Source organism: Ailuropoda melanoleuca, chromosome 12 (genome assembly GCF_002007445.2).
Source record: "Ailuropoda melanoleuca isolate Jingjing chromosome 12, ASM200744v2, whole genome shotgun sequence".
NCBI lineage: Eukaryota > Metazoa > Chordata > Mammalia > Carnivora > Ursidae > Ailuropoda > Ailuropoda melanoleuca.
In genome coordinates this window covers 27,974,987-28,001,768 of record NC_048229.1, presented here as the reverse complement: position 1 = coordinate 28,001,768, position 26,782 = coordinate 27,974,987, and the positions used below count along the sequence as shown (strand labels likewise).

General features: G+C 39.2%; 2 protein-coding genes across 5 annotated transcripts in view; both read right to left on the bottom strand.

The window, feature by feature from the left end:
- LOC100482033 (putative protein ZNF720) overlaps positions 1-26,782 on the bottom strand; it is a 181,386-nt gene that overhangs the window by 123,417 nt on the left and 31,187 nt on the right. The gene's annotated exons all lie outside the window — the stretch shown is intronic.
- LOC105234925 (zinc finger protein 850) overlaps positions 7,697-26,782 on the bottom strand; it is a 265,552-nt gene continuing 246,466 nt past the window's right edge. Inside the window, 3 exon segments of the mRNA XM_034639071.1 lie at positions 7,697-12,235; positions 12,314-12,408; positions 17,188-17,198. Coding sequence (XP_034494962.1) covers positions 11,280-12,235; positions 12,314-12,408; positions 17,188-17,198 — 1,062 coding nt within the window. The 3' untranslated portion in view covers positions 7,697-11,279.

Here is a 26,782-nt window from a genome sequence, read left to right as displayed (position 1 = left end):
AGAAAATAACCAGTAAACACCTTGAGAGTAATGAAATGAAACCATATATCCAAACACAGTGAAATCAGAAAAAAATCATTATTTTTTTTTTTAAGATTTTATATATTTGAGAGAGAGAGAGAGGAGAGAAGGAGGGCATGAGCGGGGGAAGGGGCAGAGGGAGAGGGAGAAGCAAACTGCCTGCTGAGCACATAGCTGGATGCAGGGCTCGGCTCAATTTAAGGACCCTGAGATCATGACCTGAGCCTAAGTCAGACACGTAACAGACTGAGCCACCCAGGCACCCCCAGAGAAAGTAGCTCTAAGGAAACAGTGGAGTGAAAAGGCAACCTGAAAAATGCAAGGAATTTTTTTTGCAGAGCCTCTAGAGTAGAAGGATTTAACATCTAGAACAGAGAAACAACTTTTGCAATAACAACCAAACAGCAACTAGCATGATTAGAAACTGAACGAAATTTTCAGGGGGCACAATCAAAGGAAGATATATAAATGGACAAGACATAGGAAAGATGCTCAACCTCACTATTCATTAGAAAAATACAAATCAAATAGTGAGTCATCACCTCTCACCTGTTCAGATCCCACTATTCAACATGAACAAAAAAACCACATGTGCTGGAAAGGATTAGAAGAGACTGGAACCCTTACGCGCTGCCAGAGGAAGTGCATAGGAAACAATCACTATGGAACACAGAATGGAGGTTCCTCAAAGAGTTGCAAATCAGTTTCCCGTGTGATCAGCCATCCCACTTGACAGTATATAACCAAAGCAATTCAAAGTGGGATCTGCAAGAGATACTTGCACACGGAGATTCACACCAGCAGCAGCATTCAGAAAAGCCAACAACAAATGAAAGCAGCAGAAGTATCTGTGAATGCATAAAGAAAATGGAGCATATATATTCACTAGAGTAATATTCAGCCTTGAAAAGAGACACATATTGTCACTTTATAAAATGTGATGATGTTCCGTTAAGTGAAATGAATGAGTCGCAGAAACATATACGCTATGATTTCATTTAAGTGACTAAACCGAATGTCGTGAACCTCATGAAGAAGGAAGGAGGAAAGAGAGAAGGAGAGAAAGAGAGGGTGCCAGGGTCTTAGAAACAAGTGTGGAAGTGGGTACTTAACAGGTATTAAGTTTTAGTTTTGCGGGATGAGAAAATTCTAGAAATTGGTATTCCAATAATGTCAACACACTTAACACTTGAGTTAAAAACGGTTAAAAGGGTAAACTTCATGGCATATACTTTTGACCACAATTAAGAATAAATTACGACACCTAAAATTGAAAGACATATAAATTTTTTAAAATTACCTTTAATTCAAAAAGGTGTTTCTCTCAAGAGAATATGAATTCATCCACAAATAGATGATGACGTTAATTCCATATGACAACTTACCCAGGATAAACACACAGTATAAAACAACCACTGACAACTAACCAAGAAAAGAAACAAACAATGTAAGTCATGAACCAACAATACACGGGTAATATTTATACAAACAAATACACACATAATTTTATTGGCATTTGACATATGGCTGGTTCCTATTTCAATTAAACCCTACACTGTGTTTGAACTCCTAAGTTGAAAGTTGTTATCCAAAACTATAAAACACACATAAAGAACAAAAGCATAAGTCACTAATGCTGTAGAAACTATCAATAAAAATGAAGCTTTTTATTGACTGCAAAACAATAAGAGAAATGTTAACTGTAATACTTCTGAATGAAACATAGACATGCTATTATAAAAGGGATTCTTCCATACAACGACAGTTTTAAACTGAGACCAGGCACTCAAGAAAAGCAAGCATTTGAAGTATTAGCATGTGTTATGTGGCATAAATTGTGCTCAGAAAATTCATTACGGTCAATCATAAAATGTTCTAATAAAAATTGTATGGATGAGCTTTTAAATGACATAAGAGAATTTGTTAAGAGATATTCCCACTTTTACAAAGGATGCCAAGGCTGTAATTCATCCTTTAGAAGCAACATCACAAACAAACATATAAAGACCATGATTGTTGTAAAATATGCTGTCACGGCCACATAAAATAAACATTTAGGTATAAAGTATACCACAATTCATGTATATTTTAAGATAATTATTTCAAGTAGCACTTCCCCAATCACATATTCAGGTGTGGTCTCCTCCCTGACCACTGCACCTCACCTGTGTCATGTTTTACTCATTCCCACCTACCTGGATGTAAGGCTCCTTTCTCTTCACATCCCAGGGCTCTCCCTTGGCTCCAAAAAGGTGAACAGGTGTCACTTAGATACAACAAGACTCATTTATTTTAAAAACAGAAATATGAGTTTTGCTGGATTCTTTAATTTTCAACCCACTATTGTCCTCAATAGAGAAGAGAAAACACTGTAGAATTCTAGAAAATGGTTTCCCCAAATGCTCTTATTTGATGAGTTTGAATGGGATGTTTTTATGGCAATTATACGTGCTACTAGAACACAAAGAATGCCAACAATCCTTTTTAAACATTTACTAGAAGCCAGATAGCACTCTAAGTTAATGCAAACAAACAAAAAAAGACAGCAACAAATAATTTGAGACCAAACATATTTTTTCTGAGAGTATTTGGCCAAACGTCCAGTAAATGGAAGAAATGAAGTTTTAACCAAGGTTATCTGAGTTTATGTAACATGACACACAGGTCTACATACAGAGATGTATGCAGCAATGTTTAAAGTAATGTTCTGTAGGGACCAAGAGTAGGCTGCCCCCAAGATGGACACTTCAGCATGAACATTCTTTTGGGCTAAAGGTAATTGATACCCTGGCTTAAGAGAAACTTTTTACCCTCCCTTAACTTTGCAGAACATGGGTTATCACAGAACATGGGTTATTAGTAGTGACAAATTTTATCGGAGTGACTCACCTGTGACATGACAAACATCTAACTACCAAACATCTACTCTTCCTACTGCCTTGTGAAGTGCATGAGAAATGACCCCACTCCTCTTCCTTACTTCAGGAAGACAGAAATGCCTCATTTTGCCTGACTGCCTTTGGGGTTTCCATGCCTGTGAGGGTTCCTTATACTTACAAAATTTAAGTTGATCTTTCTTGTTAATCTGTTTCATTGTAATTGGATTCTTAGTCCAGCTAGAAGGACCTTAAAAGGGACAGAAATCCAAGCTCCCTGACAGAATGCACACAAAGTTGATCTAACGAAGCCAGCACTGATCTCGTCAGTTCAGATGAAAGAATGCACACTACAGGTCATATATCCCCAGGCACAGCTGTACCGGACACGGGACATGTAGCCTCGGCTCAAGACATAGGAACGCGACCCCACTAGCTCACAAGTAGTTACTCAGCACTACCCTGCAGATAGAACTACGGGATACACCTCATAAAACCTCTCAGATAAGGAAGGAAGATATTTTTCTGATTCAAAGCGTTTTGAAATGGAATACACCTCCAGGGCATAAGCAGAAGTTATCAAGGACATCTGCTAACATGGCCTCACGGGTAAGTTTTCTTTTCTGTTTTTTCCAGTTTCACCTGAGGCCACAAAATCACACCACTTCTATTTTTCGTGAAGAGTTTATGACAACAGAATTGTTTAAATTCACCTTATTCTAACAATAAGGTAATGGAACGCTGAATTCTTTTTTTTTTTAAGATTTTATTTATTTATTTAACAGAGTGAGCGCACAAGCAGCGGGCGCAGGAGAGGGAGAAGCAGGCTTCCCACTGAGTTGGGAGCCCGATGCGGGGCTCGATCCCAGGACCCTGGGACCATGACCTGAGCCCAAGGCAGGCACTTAACAAACTGAGCCACCCAGGTGCCCCTGAAAGGCTGAATTCTATGTAACATAGCAATTTCAAATCTGCTTAAATCCAGAGAGGTATTTATCACACAATTTGATTTTCACATCAATAAAATATTAGATATAAACAAAGCACGTATAGTGAAAACAGGCCACAATAAATGAAAGTGTAGACATTTTGCTCAGTCACTAAAGAAAGCCCTTGACATTTCCAGTTATACACCATCAAATTACTCATTCTTGGTGATTTAAAAATACAAATCGGGGCGCCTGGGTGGCTCAGTCAGGTAAGCATCTGCCTTAGCTTAGGTCATGATCCCGGACACTGGGATCCAGCCCTGAGTGGGCTCCCAACTCAGTGGGGAGCCTGCTTCTCCCCCCCTACACACTCTTGTTCTCTCTTGCTCACTCTGCTCTCTCAAATAATCTTTTTTAAAAAAATTTAAAAAATAGGGGCGCCTGGGTGGCACAGCGGTTAAGCGTCTGCCTTCGGCTCAGGGCGTGATCCCGACGTTACGGGATCGAGCCCCACATCAGGCTCCTCTACTATGAGCCTGCTTCTTCCTCTCCCACTCCCCCTGCTTGTGTCCTCTCTCGCTAGCTGTCTCTATCTCTGTCAAATAAATAAATAAAATCTTTAAAAAAAAAAAATTTTTTTTAAAAATAAAAAATAAAAACACAACTCAAATATGGATCCCAGGGCTTACTTTCGGAGGTACTGGCATAGATAACTTACTATAGTGATCCAGTTCGGAAGTCAGTAGGGGCCAGAAGCCTGCTCCCCCTGAGCAGGGAGCCCAACGCAGGCCGGATCCCAGGACCCCAGGATCATGACCTGAGCTGAAGGCAGATTCTTTATTGATTGAGCCACCCAGGCGCCCCAGAAAATGACATTCTCTTGTAACACCCCACGGCCACAATGCACTATTTAAGAGTCAGGAGAAGCACAGATCGCAAGTCTGTGGCCCAGATGCATCTGCCTCATAGAAATTTAAAATTCTTCACAATGTGACCAGCTTGACACATTCTGTAGATGAGATTCTGAATGAATCCAAAGACAAAAGATATTAGTTCCTCTCAGTAGAGCCTGGCAGAGTCAACTTCTGCACCCAGCAGCCATCCCACAGGGATTCCCATTTACAATGCAAATAATTTAGATGCTCCATCAGGGGAAGCATAGAAGAATCAGCCACTTAGCATGCTGAGCACTTTGAATTTAGCCAGGCTAACTCCAGAGAAAAGCAAGACACAAAATCAACCCACCATCTCCAGGGTGACACCTGAAGGACCAAGATCACTGTAATTAGCACATTCATTCACAGCTAAAGCCCCTGAGGTAGTGCTGGGCATGTCAACCAACCAGCAGAGAAAATAAACCGGCACAACTGGAAAAAGGGAATGGAGAACCACCTTTGCACAATCTGGTGGGACTCATGTCTAATACACATGGATTACCTATTTGTAAGTATCTAAATACATAGAAAAATATACAAAGGATTTTAATGCTCAAGTGGTCTAAAGGAGGATCCCTCAGACACTTAATTTGTGTACTTATGCATCCTCCTCAAGCAAACCATCTATTAAACTAAACAAATTGAGAGGGATACACATTTTGACTGCTATTTAGAAGCCTTTTTTTTTTTAAGATTTATCTCTTTATTTTAGAGAAAGAGAGAACACAGGGTGGGGGGAAGCAGAGGATAAGGGAAAGACTTGCAAAGATTCAGCACTCAGCCTGACACCAGGGCTCCACCTCATGACCCTGAGATCATGACCTGAGCCAAAACCAAGAGTTAGATGCTTAACCGACTGCACCCCCCGCCCCGTCTCTACTTAGCTTTTCAAGGGAACATTGATAATATAGTATCCAAGCAGGAAACAAATAAAGGACTTTCTGAAATAGGGCCAAAACCTGAGCTCAAAAATATCAACTCCTGTACAAGTACTTCCTATGGCTACACCACCTTTTTATAACTTAAATAGGATGCCAGGAAATGAGGCATTAAAGTTAAATCCCCTGTCAGAGAACAAGAATTCTTGTCCCCTCAAAGGTCTTTCTAGCTGGACTAAGAATCAAATTCACATGAGATAGATTAACAGGAGAAAATAAAATTTAATAGGTGTAGGTACAGGAAATACACATCGAGGTGGAAGTTCCAAAGACTGTCAGGGAAGAGGAGGTTCAAATACCATCCTGAAATAAGGAAAAAGGGGTGGGGGTCAGGAGCTTCGCACGAAAGGGAAACACTTCACAGGGTGAAAGGAAGAGCACATATTTGGTCATTAGATATTTGTCTTATCTTACATTTGGTTCAGAAATCAACTTTGTCACTGTTAATCTCTCATATTCTGGAAAGACCCCCCCCCCAATTTAGATTCTTCTGGGTTGTTAATGGCAGGTGAGGGGTAGAATGTTCTCTGGAACCTGCAGGTTCTCAAGTACCTTCAACTTCAATTACCCAAAGTGGCACTTTCCAGGGGAAGGTGGGTCGATAGGGAGGCTGTCCTGCTCCTTCAGTTCCCCCATCTGAACCTTGGGCGTTTCACATATCACAAGTTCATCTGGTAGATGACCTCGTGTCACTGATCTAGCATTTTACCCTGGCAACAGGTCAGTTTAGTCAAACTCATTTCAAGAGGCAATGACACAGGTGTATTTTCAAAGGTAGCCCTGTAGCTGAAGTAATGTTATTAAATAAGGCATTTATATGAAAACAAAAGAACTATGGTTAATGATTAGATCAAATGTTAAGGTAGGTTCTGACTTCTAAGGGAAGCCAGTTGAGCAGACTTCTAGGTGTTAGATCTTCAGATAGAGTGAGGGCAGGCAGGGAAACCTAACAGATTGTCCTGGTTTATAGTTTACATGCCTTTGGTAATCTTTTTAGTGGCCCATAAAGCCACACCACTGACTGCCGATGCATGAGCTACTACGGCAATTTCTTTACAGCAAGCCATTTAGACTAAGTCCACAGAGCTTCAGGAAAAATGTCAATTTTGTTCTCATACGATTCCAAGTAGAAAGGTGAGAGAAAAATGAAAATGTGTGGGGACTTGGAGCCATGCATTGGTCAACATTAGAAGAAATCAGGATGCAGTCCAGTTAATGATGAATACTATTAAAATCTAATTATCTACAAAATGTTATTGAAACATTTTTACTGTATAATCATGTGCATTTTACCCAAGATAGCCAAATTAACATTTGATTACAAAATAAGTCTAAGGAAAAAACACTTGGCCTGATTATTTATATAACTCAAAGTAGAATGGAGGTTGAGCTATATTTTAAAAAGTTTTTCAGGAACTTTTCATGAGGAATCTCTAAATTGAACTTTTAATAGCATCTCCAGGTCAGAGCCCATGCCATATACTCGCCACCAGACTTCATGTATAGGAACTACAGATTTCAGGGAATTCCTCTCTTCATGAAGTTCCCTAAATATCCTGAGGTTTCTGCACCTGCTAGGAAGTAATCTTCCTTGCTCACGTGGTAAAGCTGCTGGGAACCCTGTAAACAAGGTATCCGGCTGATATTTCCAAGGGGGCCTTATTTGCTCTATAAAGTCAACAGTTCCCTATAGCTGTCTTGTCATATCTGAGCCTATGCAGCTCTTTCTCAGCTATGACAGGCCAGTCAAAGCCACGGTTATATAACCAGTGTTTCTGCTTGTGTCTTGTCATCGTGAGAACAGATTCTTAATGAAATTATACAAACATATATAGAGGCATTAAAACATAAAAATAGTTACTGAGACTCTCTGAATTCTGGAGGAATCAGGGAGAAAAGCTCAATGTTCCAGTTTGTTCACAAAGGTATATTTTGTATGACTGCTGCAAGTCAGGTAACTTAAGGGACAAAATTTCTTAAATCTGTAAAAACCAAAATATTTTTAAAAGGTTTTATTTAAATTCCAGTGAGTTAACATGCACTGTCAATATTCGTTTCAGATGTACAATAGTGATTGAACAATTCCATACAACACCCAGTGCTCGACACAAAAAATGCACGTCTTCACTTCCATCACTTATTTAACTCATCCCCCAATCCATCTCCACTCTGGTAACCATCAGTTTCTTCTCTATAATTAAGAGTCTATTTCTTGATTTGCTTGTCTGCTTTTTCTCCTTTGCTTGTTTCTTGTATTCCACAGGAGTGACATCACATGGTATTAGTCCTTCTCTGACTTCAGTTAGCATAATACTCTAGCTCCATCCATGTCATTCCAAATGGCAAGATTTTGTTCCTTTTTAAGGCTGAGTAATATTCCATTCTATATATATACCACATCTTCTTTATTCATTTATCAGTCAATGAACACTTGGGACTGACTGCTTGAAGCAGAAATGCTCACTGCCACCAACTGCTGAATCGCTCCTTCAACAAATCCATGGCACAGACAGCGCCAGAGCCTGGGACTATACTCATCCTGGCACTCAGTAAAGGGAGGACGGTCCCACCCAGCAGTGCAGCAGCTTCCACAAAAGGTCACCCACCTACAGTGATCTAAAATATGTTGGGGGTCATATACCTGGGATGCTAGCACTTTGTGCAACCACAGCACACACTTTGCTGATCTTGCCTATGCCACTGTCCAGAAGGTTTCTTCATCTCCAACATCTACTCTGCCATGTGACATTCTGAAGCTATGCACTAAATGACTGTATCATCAAATACCTTTCCTCCACCCACCGCCACCGATCTAGGCCTGGGCAAACACAGTCATCACAACAGCATCTGGTCCTCACTAACACACAGGAATTCAATTAAATCATAAAGATAAAATAGGACTTCCTACTTCTCAGAAACCCACCGCACTTGCCAATTCCTTTATTCCATTACAAGTATTCATCAGATGACACCACCAAGAGCTGCCTGTGCCTTTTGCGTGACTAAAGGGAGTCACATTGAGTTCCCTACCCACTATGAAGAGCTCTTCACATTTTCTTTTAATAGGACTTAACTTTCTAAGGATGGTGCCATCATCGTGTTTTAGTTACATTCACATCCCACATGCCAGGGTTAAATGTCTGAATTGATACCCATTGGTCTTACTTGTTCTAATTGTAATTAAAAGGTCAGTGAGGACACTCTCATAACACAGGCAAAGATGAACGTTTGAGATGCTTAGGTAGGTGGAAATAAAACTGGGGATAAATAGAAATGGAGATTTGGAGATAACCAGGAAAATAAACAAGTAGAAGTTATTTTTCTAAATCCAGGGAGTCAGTTGTGCAACCCAGGAAAGGTGTCCTCTCTCCACATGCAGAATTCATGCCAATTCTTCATCCTCTGTACTTTCCATCTCTTAATTGGGGCTACAATATGACTCTACTGGACTGTATTTCTCTAACTTATGGGGTATCTATTACACAACAACCACTGTTATAAGTGCATGTTTACTTTACAGAAACATGAAAACAACACCCACATGTATGAAGTGGGACACATAACTTTATTAGGGGCCATGGAGGATTCCTTTAGGATCCCTGGGAAAAGTCCAGATAGCCTTTCAAACTAAAACAAGTTTCAGTAAGTTTGGTGGGAATCTTCTCTAAAGGACACATAAGGGGAAAGTAATGGGAGACAGGAGAAATGGTTGTTCACAAGGGTGGAATGGGAATGTTGTATCAGAAGGTACATTAACTTCTCACTCTGCAGCTTGTTACGTGGGAATGCACTAGTAAAATTCTCTTCTGTCACAAAGTCCCCTGCAAAACTCCTGCCTACACAAAATGTATGCTGAATAGCACTGTCATGGAGTACTTTAGTTAGTCGATCAATAAGACCCATATACAATCTATAATATATCCATTATATTATCCCACTAGTCCCTAACAGGAGAAAATGATACAACAGATAAACTAAGGGAAAAACCATCACACATTATCTAAACATTAAGGCCACTGAGAAAATGGATTACTAGATATATTTCCACTCTGTTGCCAAATAGGTGATAGATACCAGTTACCTACAACCTTATATAAAACGAGATAGGTTAACATTGGTAGTTGGATAACACTTCATTACATATCCATGTTAACATGATAAAAACCATTATGTTTTATTAATTAAAATATATTAAGTTCACAATAGACTAAGTTATGCATTTCAATCCCCTCTATAATCCTTGCTCAAAATACAGAATATTAAGTGTTAGAAAGCATTCAAGCACTGATATAATGATGTGGGAGTAATGGTTCCAATAATTTTCAGGTGTGAGGTCATTCTCAACAAATGTGGATATATGCTGTGGCGGGAGAGAGTTAGCCCTCTCTATGATATCTGTGAGGATTTCCTCCTTTCAAACACATCCACTAATATTCTCTACTTCTAACTATTGCTATCATGAGGCTACATCAGTATTTTACTGGACTGCTACCTCTTTTTCCTCTAATACCAGTTGGTAAAATATTTTATTTATAATATTCAGGAAGTTCTTCAGTTTTAATAAATGGAGAAGAATGATGTTCTAAACACCTTTTTCATGACAACTGTCATTACTGTTATAACCATAAACAGTATCTCCATTTAGATTTTCTTCATATATTGTATGTTATGTTGTCCTTCATCTTCCATGGATAATTAGATATCCACGAGTCCCACCTAATGAAGGAGAGATCTCTTAGCTTTGATGAAGCAACAGTCAGTCACATAATTTCACACACTAAAAATAAATGTATTTTCTGAAGTGACTTTAAGAGTAGAGACACATTAATATTTGCTAGACACAAATATTAGATAGGGTCAATGTAAAAAAAAACCACATATTGAAATTAATTAGAAGTATGCAAAAATCTATCCACTTAATCTTTTGAAGAATAGGATAGACATTTTCTAACAGTTTAACTTTGTTATTATTCCTTATCATGAGTATTCTGATGTTATGTCTGAATAGATTGACTGACGTAGTTTTCTACTTGATTTCTGTGACACTTATTGACATATGATGTTCAGTTACATTCATTCCTAAATATTTACATTTTTCAAGTTCCTTTATGCACTCACGGGTGTTTGCTAAAATGTACATTTAAAATGAAGGTCTTTCCTCATTTGTTAAGTTTGTAGGGTTTGAATCTCGTGTGCATTCTGGAAATTAAGGATTGAATTCCAGTTAAAGGCACTGCAAATTTCTCTGTATTTCAGCTTTTATCCTGTATGAGAATTATGATGTTGAGTAAGTTGGGAGTTCCAGATAGAGGCTTAACACATTCTTTTACCTTTGTAATGCTTCTCCCTCAGTATGAATTCTGAGATGCTAAGTAAGGGTTGAGCAAGTTTTACCATATTCTTTACATTTCTAAGTTTTTTTCTCCAATATGAATTCTCTGATGTCCAATGAAGCTGGACTTCCAGCTTGCCAAATTCATTATGTTTGCAAAATCTTCTCCAGTATACATTCTCTGATCAGAAGTTAAGACTTTAGCATTGCTTAAAGGCCTTGACACATTTATTTTGGTTAGGATGCCTTCAAGTATGAATTCTGTGATGTCGGGTCAGGTGTGAGTGCTGGATAAAGGTGTCACCACATTCTTTACATATGTAAGGTTTCTCTCCACTATGAATTCTGTGATGTCGAGTCAGGTGTGAGTGCCGGTTAAAGGCCTGGCCACATTCTTTACATATGTAAGGTTTCTCTCCAGTATGAATTCTGTGATGTTCAGTAAGCTTTGATTGCTGGTTAAAGGCCTTACCACATTCTTTACACTGGTAAGGTTTCTCTCCACTATGAATTCTGTGATGTCGAGTAAGGTGTGAGTGCCGATTAAAGGCCTGGCCACATTCTTTACATATGTAAGGTTTCTCTCCAGTATGAATTCTGAGGTGTTCAGTAAGCTTTGAGTGCTGGTTAAAGGCCTGTCCACATTCCTTACATATGTAAGGTTTCTCTCCACTATGAATTCTGTGATGTCGAGTAAGGTTTGAGTGCTGGTTAAAGGACTGGCCACATTCTTTACATATGTAAGGTTTTTCACCACTGTGAATTCTGTGATGTTGAGTAAGGCTTGAGTGATGGTTAAAGGCCTGGCCACATTCCTTACACTGGTAAGGTTTCTCTCCAGTATGAATTCTGTGATGTTGAATAAGGTTTGAGTGCTGGTTAAAGGCCTTGCCACATTCTTCACATTGGTAAGGTTTCTCTCCAGTATGAATTCTTTGATGTCGAGTAAGCATTGAGTGCTGGTTAAAGGCCTTGCCACATTCTTCACACTGGTAAGGTTTCTCTCCAGGAAGAATTTTGTCATGTTGAATAAGGTGTGTGTGGTGGATAAAGACCTTGCTACATTCTTCACATTTGTAAGGTTTCTCTCCAGTATGCGTTGGCTGATGTTGAGACAGTGCTGAGTGCCAGTCAAAGGCTTTACCACATTCCTCACAAATGTAAGTCTTCTGTCCGGTAGCGACTGTGTTATGTATGTTTAGTCCTGATGCTTGACTCAACATGTTCCCAGGTTTATTACATCTGTATGTGGTTTTTTCCATGTGAATTCTCGGATTATCACCAACATGGGAGGACTGGTTAACAGATTTCCCACATTCATTACATTTATAAGGATTCTCTCCCATAGGGATACTCTTATGTATAATCAGGTTGGAGCTTTGATAAAAGACTTCCACACATTTATCACATTCATAATGTTTCTCTGGAAAATGAGTACTCAGACATTTATTAACATTTGAACCCTCGTTAAATTGGTTCTCAGATTCACTGCCTTGAGCAATTCTATTTTCACTGAAAATCCTCTGGTCATCTTGTAGGGTCGACTTCTCGGTGAAGGACCTCTCAAATGGATCCCACTTAGCACTTTGTTCTTCATTTTTAAATCTCTGATTTCCAGAAATATTTGACTCAAAGGTCAATCCAATCCTACTTTCAAAATGGTTCAAATAATTATTTTCAGCACGGAGTAGGCAACTTTCCAGATTTTCCAAATTTCCGTTCTCCAAATGTGTATGTTTCACCATTTGATTTGAGCCCTTGTATATAGAAACATACTGCTTTGCAGAAGTAGCAGACTTAAGAAGGGATGTTTTCCAAAGTGTTTTATATCCTTCACCATTTTGGGCAGTGAGATTCATATTATGGACAGTTGTCTCAGTTTGGATATATCCTTCATGATATCTTTGATGCTCTTCACTCTCCCCATCATTTTTCCAGTCTATCATTAAGTGTAAATTCCCAAGGGCACTACGATTATATCTACCCACTGCCACGTTTTGGAAAGAAGCTTCTATGCACAGCTTTGGCAGGAAACTCTGGGTGCCATGTGAAGATACAGCTGAAAGATATCGAATAAGAGAAAAGTAAAATCATTCCACTTACTATTCTCAGATGAATATAATGAAAGCTTCTAATATGCAAAATTAAAATCAATCACAGAACTTCAGCAATATGGCTGAGAAAGAATCATCAGGACTTCATTCCTCCAGGGAGACATACACTTGAAGACAACGTACAGACCACAAAGCCTATCACAGAGCTCTGTAGTGTTGTCATGCTGAAGCACACATCATGATCCTATACCTCAAAAAAATCAGGAAAAGTGCCATTTGATCCCAAAAGTAGCAGAAGGAAGCAAATTTAAACTTAAAATAGAAATCAACAAAATAAGATAGCAAAAACAGGAAAATATCAACAATAGGAAGACTGCATTTCCAAAAAGATCACAAATCGATATACTTTTAACTAAATAAAGAATGGAAGAGAGAAGACTAAGTAAAATCAGAAGTAAAGAAGTGAAAGGAGACACAATATAACTGATATCATAGAAACAAAAACAATCTTAAGAGGTGATGATGGATAATTATATGCCCACAAATAGATATCAAAAAAATTTGTGTAAATCTCAAAAAGTGTATAACCTACCTGACTCCATTATGGAGAAATAATAACAGTAAATACAAATATCAAATAAACTACCACTAAGTAGACTGAAAAAGAAAAAAAACCTCCCAACAAATAAAAGTCCTGTTCCAGATAAATTCTCTGGATAATTCAAACAAACATTTAAAGAGAAAGTACTTCAAATCTCCAACATCCCAAGGAGTGAAGAGAAAGGAAACTATCAAACAATCTCTGTGACACTTGCTTTACCAGGTTATCAAAGCCAAAGGAAGACACTATGAAAAGAAGACTACAAGCTACTACCTATGAGGAATAGTTATACTAAGTCCACAATAAAATAAAGCAAACTGAATCAAAAGCACATTTTACTATTTTACAACATAACTGAGAATTCTTCCTGGAATTCAGAGTCTTTTAACATATGGAAAACTATAAATTTAACAGGATGCATTAAAAAAATTGAAGGTCAAACATGACATGTTCTATTAATTGATGCAGAACAAGAATGTGAGCATATCGGACACAGATTCATGTTTAAAAACACTCAAGAGTAGGACGAGAAGGAAACCACCTCAGCATAATACAGGCCATATACATATTGAAAGCTGAAATCTAACATATTCAATAGTAAAAGACTGAATGCTTTTCCTATGTGACCAGAAACAGGTAATGGAGTGACTTCAGCGCTTCCATTCAACATAGTACTGGATGTTATAGTTAGAACAATCAGGCACGAAAAAAATACGTAAAAGGAATCCAACTCAAAAAGAAAAAACTATCTCTGTTCACAGATGACATGATCTACAGACAGCCCTGAAGAATGCCTATTTTTATCTTCATGCTATTTTATTGTTTGGTCATCACTTGTATTGTTTATTTCTGCCAATTTTCCCCACTAGACTTTCCATTTTTTATTTTTTTAATGCTATAAATGCTTCAGTCAAGAAAAAAAAAAGTTCAAATAAACAATGAAACATTACACAAGGAGCTAGAAAAAGAAGAAACAAACATGAAATTAGTATAGGAAGGAAATAAAGAAAAATCAAGACAAATAAAACTGAGATCAGAATCAAAAGTAACTAACACTGAAAATCTCTATCAAAATTCCAATGCCATTTTTTGGGGGGGGAGGCAGAAAGATCAAAACCCCTATAACATGCATGTGGATGTCACAGGATAACACCCCCAGAATAATTTTGAAACTGAAGGGTACTACACTCCTTGATTTAAAACATACTACAAAGCCATAGTTATCAAAATAATCCACCACAGACATAAATACAGGGATCACTAACAAAATAGTAGAGGTGAGCTACACCTGTCCCTATCCAATGTTAATGTGTATGACAATGAAGTGAAGATCCTGTCAAAACTTATATTCTGATTTGGATTTCTGGGTGGGATCTGAATTTCCACATTTCTCACGAGCTTCCAAGTGATGCCAGTATCTTAGTTCAAGTGCCACACTTTTAAATTCCAAAAATGAAAAGAAAAGAAATGGATGACTTTGAACATAAAGAATATTGTGGAAATTACAACTTCTAATACCAAGAACAAAACAATTCTTCTTGAACATTTACTACCCACTACACCACATTCTAACACTTTTTCATAAATTCACCCGTGAATCCACACTAACCTATGAGAGGAGTAGAATTGTTCTTCCTTTTTCAAAAAAAAATACCTTGGCAAAACTTCAGTAATAGTAGAGCCTGAGTTTTACCCCAGATTGTCTGAAGTTGAATTACTCCAAGACAAACACACAGACCACTGTACAGACCACCATATAGTGCTGTTTTATTTTACAATTTTAAGGCAGAAGAACATTTATGATGCATGTTTTCTTTCCCTAGAGCAACAGATAAGTGGTAAGAAATACTATGTCTGTGACATGAGTGTGGAATAAAATGGAAATGTGTAGGGCCAATCTCCACTTCAAACAACGTTATCTCCAGCCAACACAGGACAGCGTCTTCGTTTTCAAAGCAGACTACAACGTGAAACAGAGAAGGGAGTTTCCTGATTAAATAAGATGACTTATGCACATTTTTCAGTAAATCGTCCCAAAGTGCATAATAACAAATGAGAAAAACTATTAACCTTAGAGTAGAGGGATCCAGCAGAGAGCCCAGAGGACATGAAGTACACGAATCTCTAATGGGTCACACTGGTGACGGTGCCTAACATTCTTCAACAGACACATGATAACGACTGTGAAATAAACGTCCAGGATAGCAAGTAAATCATAATCTCAATGTTAAACACGAAAACTTCCCTTTCTTTCCAATATCAAGCCACAGATACTGCGCACATGCTGTACTCTGTAGAGTGGATTTAAGCTTTGATCACTGGCTTTCAGAGGCTCTTCTTTGCACTCCGAGCCGCTGAATCACAAAGGCTTGGTCCAGAGACCCTGACAGGAGAGTTGAACTGAGGCACAAGAATCGGGAACTCTCCTCTCCTCTAGGTGCCCTTCCCTCACTTCAGAATGTCCTCCAGGGTTCCTGAAACACTGTGCGATTTCTCCACTGCAACACAGATGCACTGCGAGTTTAGATTCAAGTCCTAGTCCTCACGCTGACCAACGTCTGTCCATTATTGTCTCTCAAGAATAATGTTCTTCTGTTCTTTCCTGAGAGTGTCCATAGCAAGGGACCTGTGTATAAACATTACTGATCTTGTCAAGTTGAAGAGGAACAAAGTTCATTTAAGGCCAGTTCATTTAAGGGAATCTATGGCTCCCTTACCTCATTTAGCTCTCAGGTTTAACCAAAGAATGATAAAAATTAATTCCTTCCTAGATGGTGGAAAAATAGAAGAGGCACACCTCATCACGGGAACCAGGAGACTGAATCAGGATGTGTGGAAACCAGCTTAAGTTCAGTCAAGAGCATTAAGTGTATTTTTAAAAACAAAACAAAACCAAAAACTACTTCTATACTCTGAAGCACACTGCTGCATCTGGGCAAACTTGAGAATATGCTCCAGACAAAATTCCAGGCCTGCATCAGAGGATGAACGGTTTAAAAGGGTTCCTAAACACAGGGAAGAGGATAAAACAGGGGAGCCTGGAGTCCCTCCCTCCCTTCACTTTTCATTCAAGCTAACGTCACTCCTGCATGGCGAACTTCATCAGCCACTCTTCTCTGGACCTCTTTTTATTTCTCCTTCTTGTCACCATGCCAAACATATTCGTGGACATAGCTCCCATGTTGACAACACAGGTGCAATCTGCTTCTGGTACAATGCTAATTTCTTAGCTTAGACCCCACAGATTACATAGATTTTTAAAATATCAAGGTTTCCCTACACTTTTACTAATTCTCAGTGCTTCATACTACAGGGTCTCTTCTGTTTACATGTCAGGCTTCCTCCTAAAAACTGACTTTGCCTGAACTGAGCACAGGAAATAAAATCAGTTGCAATTTCCAGTATCCTCAAAAGAATCCACTTGTACAGAAAAGCCTCTGTGAGATATTTGGCCATTATTACATACACGTGCATGGTTAAGAGATGAGAGACACAGCACACTGCGGGGAGAACTCTTTAAGAAGCTCTCACAGAAATGACTGTTCTTCCGTGTATCTCCTGGGCTGCTCAGCCAGTGAAGACTCCAGACTCTTCTATGTCCTTCTATTCATTTCTCCACCCTGCTAGTAACTCTCTCTTCCCTCCCATATCTTCTCCTTTCTCTGGCAATTCAGCCTCATCCCCACTGTGTTACAGACAAATTTGCTCTCCTAAGCCTACACCTACTATGAATACGTAGGATCAGCTTCAACAGGTTAGCCTTCTTTACATGCAAGTTCTCAAGAACGCAGCTGAACCTAAATAGGTATATGCGTATCTTTGCAATTCTGTTTTCTATTAAAGCATAACTGACAGGGACTGTTACACTGGTTCCGACGTACCACACAGTGATCTGACAACTCTATAGGTCCTACTACGCTCACCACAAGTGAGCTACAGTCTGTCACCGTACAACGCTATAATAATGCCACTGAACATATTCCTTGTGCTGTGTCTTTTATCACCATGACTCATTCATTCCATAACTGGAAGTCTGTACTTCCCATCCCCTTTACCCATTTTGCCCATTGCCCCTCTCCATTGCACTCTGGCAACCAGCAGGTTGTTAACTGTATTTATGGGTCTGTTTCTGCTTTTTTGGTTGTTTCTTGCCATTTATGACAATGTGGATAGACCTAGAAGATATCATGCTATGTGAAATAATTAAAAAAAAAAACCCACCATATGATTTCACTTGTACGTACAATGTAACCAAATAAATAAACAAAACCAGAAACAGACCCATGAATATCTATTTTGTTTTGAATAAAGTCCATGGATAATCTTGAAAACATAAAAATTCCAAGATTACACCATTCCATAGGTGAAACAAATTGGCTTCTAACAATTTTCCAGTGCTGGCAGAAGAGATCCTGGATCAAAGTCCAAGGATCTTATGGCTCATGACACAGAATCACCATAATCTTCTTGCTCACACTAATTCACTTACCAGCCCCCCAACCACAATTCATACATGTAGATGCTGCACGTGCAGTGGGTTTGTGTCACATCTAGGAGACTCTGAGCGTAGGAAACCACAACATATTAAAGGAATAACCAACATATCTGCCCGCACCTTTGCCATTGGAAGGAGACCTCTCTATTTTCCTGTGCAGTAAACAAATCTGTCCTCCACCCATGAGCAAGATAGTATCTCTATATTCCAAAGCCTTTTTATATACAAACATCAATGGAAAAACAATTAGAATAAAAACTTTCAATGCTTCTATCCATAACACCTGTAAAAACTGAAACCCATAGAAAATCATGTCCCAACAGGATCCTCCACTCAGTTTGATCCTGGCTTGGCTACTGCCTAATTTTCCCATGTGTACACCCACCTCATGAAACACTCATTAATCTTACAAAGCATCCAGGATAAAAGGTATTCAATTTATACCAGGAAACATTTTTCAAGGCTATGATCAGCAGGATACATTGCAGAAGAATGGGATGAGCTCTCACGTTCCCTTCTGCAATGTCCCTGTGGCCATGCATTCAACCAAGTGAAGAAATCGCAATACCCATTAGGGTCTACCTTAAATTTCTGTAGTGATCCTTCTAAAAGAGATGCGTAAAGAAAGAATGAAACTGTGCAAAAACATACAATTTACATGAGAGTATTCTGTACTCCTTACCCAGGCAAAGCAGGTCCTAGATACAGTGGAATCATGGCTTATTACAATAAAAGGGATGAGAATTGGAAAACACATAGGAATTAGGGCAGAGGAGTACAGCAAAGGTGTTCACCAATAATCAACAAGGAGTATTAAAAAGACCAACACAGGGGTGCCTGGGTGGCACAGCGGTTGAGCTTCTGCCTTCGGCTCAGGGCGTGATCCCAGCATTATGGGATCGAGCCCCACATCAGGCTCCTCTGCTATGAGCCTGCCTCTTCCTCTCCCACTCCCCCTGCTTGTGTTTCTGTTTCTCGCTGGCTGTCTCTATCTCTGTCGAATAAATAAATAAAATCTTTAAAAAAAAAAAAAAAGACCAACATAGGCCTAAAAGATGTATGAGATTGTGTAAAATGAAACGGAAGTGGTCGCAGGGACAAAAATAGTATGGGTAGCCCTGAATGTAGGTGAAGAACACTGATCCTATGAATGCACCTGACACACTGCTTGTGTCTGTACTGGATGAAAATCATGGAACCACTAGTCCGGATCATGAGCTCACAACATGATTTCAAGAATAGTAACAATACTGTACACAGCAAATGAATGATTTGGTTCTAATATGCAGAACAGTATCCAAAATACATTTCCCTTTATATTTTACTGCTCATTTGGAAGTGACATACAGCAGAAAATTAAAAACTCTTGTACCTGGAAGCTTTAACTTTAAGCTCCTTCCAACAAGCATCCATAGGGCTAATATTATTATTAGCTACTAGTAATCTAGAAGACACCCATGACCCACACTGTACCACACTGGACACACCCCTGGCCACTTTGTAAACATACAAAAGAAGTGTCCACCCAAAACCATGGCAGAAATCTTTTCACCCAAAAGCTGTCATGGTTGATGGGAATTCTTTACAGTCAATGACCAATGAGTTATATATACTCACATGTCTGGCAATAAAATCTGTAGAACTTAACCTACACCCAGTGAACTAAAGAGAGAAATAATGGTAAAAGAGCTATCAGTTTGCCAAGATTTTCTCTACATGTATAACAAGAAGACGAATGCTCAATTGCCAAGCCACTTGAAGCCACTTTGCTATGGGAATATAGGAATAATTCATCTGTGCAAAGAGGCCCACGGAAGGTTTCTGACAACAAAACTGACATTGAGTGTACGGCCCTGTGAGATTGTAAACATCACTAGAGGCAGGAAAAGATGGAAAGAAGTCACAGGAGAAATCTGCTCCAAGACTGAGGTGATGTTTATCAATGTCAAGAAATGACTTTGGTAAGCAAATTAAAAGAAAACACAATACAACTTTTTCAAAATATATTTCAATTTGTTATCAAATTTGATGGGAAAAAAGAAAATGAATAGGAAACCTCAGTCACTACACAAACCACACAACACATTCATTTCTAAAAGATTTCTGATCAAAACTGTAAAGATAATGATGTTTTTAGAAAAGCACAAAAGGATTCGATCTCTGTGGTCTTGGTATAAGGAGAGATTTGCAAAAATGATAAAAATCACTAACCCTGAAGGGTGAACTAACAAATTGGATTACACTAAAATGAAGAACTTCTCTGCATCACAAGCTCAAGAGAACGAAATAGAGATACACAGAGAAGACAAAGGACTCATTCTCCTCATATATACAAAACTACAAAGATTGAAGAAAACTATATCACAACAGTGATAAAATGGGCACAATGACCAATTAAACACTTTGAAAACGAGATTATCCAAAGTTTGATGCCCAACTCCATACTAACAGGAGTGACAAACAAAAATAAAAAAGGAAATAGAACCAAGACTTGGTAACATCACAAACCAACCAGAAGGCTACTGTGAAGGGGCACCAGGGTGGCTCAGTTGGTTAAGCGTCTGCCTTCGGTTCAGGTTATGATCCCAGGGTCCTGGGATCGAGTTCTGCGTGGGGCTCCCCACTGAATGTGGAGTCTGCTTCTCCCTCTGCCCCTTCCCCCGCCCATTCTCTCTCTCTCTAAAGAATAAATAAAATCTTAAAAAAAAAAAAACAAAAGAAGGGGCGCCTGGGTGGCACAGCGGTTAAGCGTCTGCCTTCGGCTCAGGGCGTGATCCGGGCGTTATGGGATCGAGCCCCACATCAGGCTCCTCCGCTATGAGCCTGCTTCTTCCTCTCCCACTCCCCCTGCTTGTGTTCCCTCTCTCGCTGGCTGTCTCTATCTCTGTCGAATAAATAAATAAAATCTTAAAAAAAAAAAAAAAAGAAGAAAGAAGTAAGAAGGAAGAAGAAGAAGAAGAAGAAGAAGAAAAAAGGTTACTGTGAAAATGACATAAACTACCAAATTTTGGAAAGTATGTGGTAGGCCAGAAATCCATACACTCTGGTGGGTGTGAAAATTTGTACAAATACTTTGCAAAGTGTTTGGAGTACTTATTAAAGCATAACATATTTAAACATATTTACTAACAATTCGCTCCCACATTATAGCCAAGGACAAGTGTGCACGTTTCAATAAACGACAAATTATAAGTTTTACATGACAGTACTATTCATGATAGTTCTACACTGAGAACCATCCACCTGTCCAATAACAGTAGAATGATGCACTCAGTTGACTTTCACACAATTGAACTGGAACCTTCCATTCTAATGAATGATGCACAATGACATGCAGTAAACACAGATAAATTCACAACGAACAGTTGGAAAGAAAAAAAAGCCAAATATAAGAGTTCCTGGGGTGCCTGGAAGGCTCAGTGGTTAAGCTTCTGCCTGCTTAGGTCATGACCTGGGGTCCTGGGATCGACTCCTGAATCGGGCTCCCTGCTCCAATGGGGAGCCAGCTTCTCCTTCTCCCACTTCCCCTTCTTGTGCTCTTTCTCTCTCTCTCAGATAAATAAAATCTTTAAAAAATAATAATAAAAGAGTTCCTGCTGCCTGATTACATTTACATAAAGTACAAAAATGAGGACAGCAATCTCTTGCCTTACATGTTAAAAGAGTGCTGAACTTTGGGCAAAGTTACTGAGGCGCTCAAGGGAAATTTTAGAGGACAAACAATATTCTGTGACTTGATCTCAGTAGCTTATACAGATGTGATCAGTTTGTGAAATTACACTGAGCTGTTTACTTATGATCTCCACATGTGACTTTACTTTTAAAAAAATTTCATCAAAAAGGGGCGCGTGGGTGACTCAGTCGTTAAGCATCTGCCTTTGGCTCAGGGTGTGATCCCGGCATTCTGGGATCGAGCCCCACATCAGGCTCCTCTGCTGGGAGCCTGCTTCTTCCTCTCCCATTCCCCCTGCTTGTGTTCCCTCTCTCGCTGGCTCTCTCTCTCTCTCTGTTAAATAAATAAAATCTTTAAAAAAATTGTTTTCATCAAAAAAACAGATGGTAGATAATTAGAGAAATATCATAATGTATATGTTGACAAGTTGAAATTTAAACTAGGATGTAATTTCACACTGTGACTAGATTTAAAAAGCATTTTTTAAGCATGTTTTAATTTCTAGTTAAAACAATGTGGTACACAATTCACAGAAATAGAATGAAAAGTAGTTATTTTAATAAAATCTACTCAGGAAAACATAATAACAACAAAAAAAGTAGGGTGTAAGGAAAAACAAAAAACTTGGTAAATTCAAACCCCATTATCTCCACTGTAATATATTAAACATAAATAAACCAAATGTTCCTGGTAATGCCAAACTTTACTTGAATACATCCCATTGGAATTTTCCTAGAGCTATAATGAAAACAGAAGGAAAGAACTGGAAAAACAAAAAAAGAAAAAACAAAAACAAAGAAAGAAATAAAAACACAACCCATGTAATGATAACCAAACAACCAGCATAGCAATACAATTATCATAAAGAATAATCTTTAACACTAAAGGAGTTTGTCACTGTTATTTATAGTGTTTTCAATACCTAAATATATGCCATTTCAATATAAGTGAAGAAAAACAATCTGTGTTAGTATGTGTGCATATTTATACACATATATATAAAAATACACACACACACGGAAACATTTATTTTTCGCTCATGAGATATTAAAATAATCATCACAGACGGCTGATATCATCAACATGGTGAAATAAGGTCCAGTGGGTGTCTCAATCAGGTAAGTGTCTAACTCTAGTCTTCAGCTGACATCTTGATCTCACAGTTGTGAGACAGAGCCTCACATATGACTCCCACATCCTGCACCAAGCTGGGCGTAGAGCCTGACTGTGACTCCCTCTCCCTCTCCAAAAGGAAGGAAGGAAGGCAGGAAGGAAGGCAGGAAGGCAGGCAGGCAGGCAGGCAAGCATACCTAGTTCCCACTTCAATACTTTTCTTTTTAAAAAAAAAAAAAAAGATTTCATTTATTTACTTCAGAGAGAGAGAGAGTACAAGTGAGAGCATAGAAGGGGAGAGGCAGAGGGAAAAGAAGACTCCCCACTGAGCAGAGAGTCCAACTTGGGGTTGGACCACAGGACCTCAGGACCATGGCCTGAGATGAAGGCAGATGTTTAAGCGCCTGAGTCACCCAGGTGCCTCCCACTGCAGTACTTCCCATAATAAGGTCAACTAGCAACTATTCACATAGGACATCACTGGGCAACTCTCAGTACTCAGGGTTGAGGTTGAAACACCCCCTGGACCACAGAGTCAAGAAGGACAACATTAGAAGGGTAAGAGGCGCAATTTCAGGCTGATCACAATGCACCTTCCCAAGGTCAGAACAGTGCCCCACCATGAGGGACCAACAGGAACTACAACTGCTCCACTAAGAAAAAGAGCCCATGGTGGGCACCCAGTATTCCTCAAGTGGCAATCTACTTCCTGGATGGCCACTTAGGTCTCATCTCAGTGGAATCCCTGGGGGCATCTGTGGTGCTGGACACTGGGGATCACACAGACATGGAGAAGGTGGGTAGGACTTACAGCAACCAGTGCTCAGATCTTGGAAGACTGCCAGACCAGACTGTGTTCCACCTTGCAGTCACACCCATTCAGAGATCCCAGTGACTCCGCCCACTTGCAGAGCTGAGATAAACGCAACTGGTCTAGGAGCTTTGTCTGCAGCTATGCCTGAGTTGGGTCTCCAGCCAAAAGGTTGAGCTAGAGCATAGAGGCCATTCTATGACCCTATCTGGGAAGGCATGCAAGTTGGAAGTCACTTTCCACTGCTAAGCATAACCTCTAGTTCCCACCCCCTCCAACAGCAAGCATGAACAAAGACCCTGGGCAACCACATAGCCTATCTTACAGGGCAGGGCTATGGGGAGAGAGCCAAGCCAGCAACACTGTCCAAGTGCTGAGTATAACCCTGACTCTGCAGGACTAAAGAGCCTGAACAGTGAGCCAAGGCAGTCTCAGAGTGAAGTCTATTATACCGCCCAGAAACACAGAATGGCCTTCAGTCCTGTCAAATGTTCGAATATAACCTCTGGCCCCACCCGGCCAGAGACGTGCCAGCACTGGTGCCCACAGTGCCAATGGGCACATGTCTGCCCTCCATGAACATAGAAAATATGGATTGTAAGGGAAATCTTGACCAGAGAAATCATTCCAATTTTCAAATGCACACAGGCTATTCGGTTATATTTCACAGTTTAATATCCACATTCAAATAGAGAGGATTCAGCATCAAACATGACTAATGGGCTACCTTTTTCATGAAGAATAAAATCCAAAGTATTCACTAAGTCTGACACATTCGTTTTCATAGTGCGTACGCTGTCAGCAGTGTCATGCATTTGTTTAGTTACACTCTCAATAATACTTCTATACTATCCTTATTAAAAGCACCATAGGGGCGCCTGGGTGGCACAGCGGTTAAGCGTCTGCCTTCGGCTCAGGGCGTGATCCCGGCATTACGGGATCGAGCCCCACATCAGGCTCTTCCTCTATGAGCCTGCTTCTTCCTCTCCCACTCCCCCTGCTTGTGTTCCCTCTCTCGCTGGCTGTCTCTATCTCTGTTGAATAAAGAAATTAAAAAATCTTTAAAAAAAAAAAAAAGCACCATAAAGTCCCAGCAGTAACAAAAAGGAAGAAAAGCTATAATACATAAATGTGAGGAAAATTAATCACAAATTATTTGAGGTTTAAGGTCACTGGGAAAAAAGATTATTAGTGATACCATCCCACTGCTTTAACAAGTATAAGTGACACCTGAATAATGCAGGGGTTCAGCATACTCACCACCCATGAAGTTGAAATCCACATATAACTTTGACTCCTCAACATTTAATTTAATAGCCTACTGTTGACAAGAAACCTTATCAAAAACAGTCAATTAATATGTATTTCAGATATGTGTTATATGTGGTATTCCGACAATAAAGGAAGCTCAAGAAAAGTAAATGTTCGGAAAAACAGAAGGAAGAGAAAATATATTTATGATACTGTATTACAAATAAATCTGACCCCAGGGGGAACATACTTTAAACCCATGTTGTTCAAGGGACAAGTGTGCTTTGTGTTACTGTTTATCTGCAACCTTAATAAAGTTGGGGTGGCTAAGGTTGTGTTGAATAACATTTCTTTTATTACACATCAGTGTTAACACATTGAAGTCCATTCAGCATTATTAATTAAAATATATTGAGTTCAAACACACTGTAAACAAACCACTGAACAAAATCACTATATGATCCTTGGTCAAAATGCCCGTTAAATCATTCAAGAACCATCCCTGTTCCCCTGACATAATGATCTGAGTTGTGCTTTCTGTGCTTTTCAACTGAGGCTAATTATTGAGTATGTGAGGATTTACAATAATTTTACACTCTTTTAGGGAAGAGTCAGCTATCTATACTTTCCTCAGTTATCTGTGAATATTTCTTTTATTTTAACCGAATAACATGTACTAGTATCAACTGCTTTGATGACGAATACATCCAGCTTTAAGTAACCTACCACTGTATTCTCCTTAAACAGCAAATGGCAAAACTATTTAAAATTTAGAATGTTCCTGTGTTTTACTTTAATGCAAATAATAATGCCCTGAGTCCTTACTTATGGGGAATTATTTCACTCTTATATGTCAACCACACATAACATCTCCATGTGGACTTTCTTCATATATTTCATGTTCTAGCCTCCTTAATCTTGCATGGAAAAGTGGGTTATGAATGAATTCCCCATCATAGCGCCCTCATGTTGGTGAGACAGCAAGAATCAATCATTTTGCATGCATACAAGCAATAAAGGCTTAGCATGAGATGATTTCAGGGTAAAATTAATAATATTTGCTATGCAAAGTATCTGAAATATAGTCAAAAGAAAAAAGAGACACACTGAAACTAGTTATCTTTCTCCAGATATCCATCCCCTCTTGATCCTTTCAGGCATATTAACAGATACAGTTCACCATTGAAAAACATGGGTTTGAACAGTGTGGGTCAATTTATACATATTTTCTTTTTTATGAATATAGTGTAGTACTGTAAACATGTTTTCTCTTCATTATGCTTTCCTTATTTTCTTTTATTAACCTTACTTGATTATAAAAATACTGTATAGGATACAGACAAGATAAAAAGAAGGGGATGATTAACTGTTAATGTCCTAGATAAAGTTTCTCGTCAATAATAGGCTATTTCTATGGAAAAGTAGGTATGGTTTTGACTTTTGGGGACTCAAAAGTTACACGCAGGGGCACCTGGGTGGCTCAGTTGGCTAAGCGTCTACCTTAGGCTCTGCCTTCAGCTCATGTCACGATCCTGGGATCCTGGAATGGAGCCAGGCTTTGGGCTTCCTACTCAGTGGGGAACCTGCTTCTCCCTCTCCCTCTATGCTCCCCCTCATCCCAGTGTTCTCTCGGTCTCAAATGAATAAATAAAATCTTAAAAAAAAAAAAAAGTTACACACAGATTTCCCCTTCTGGAAGGGGCTAGTGTCCCTCCAGCTTGCATTGTCCAAGGCTAAAATGTAACTGATCTAC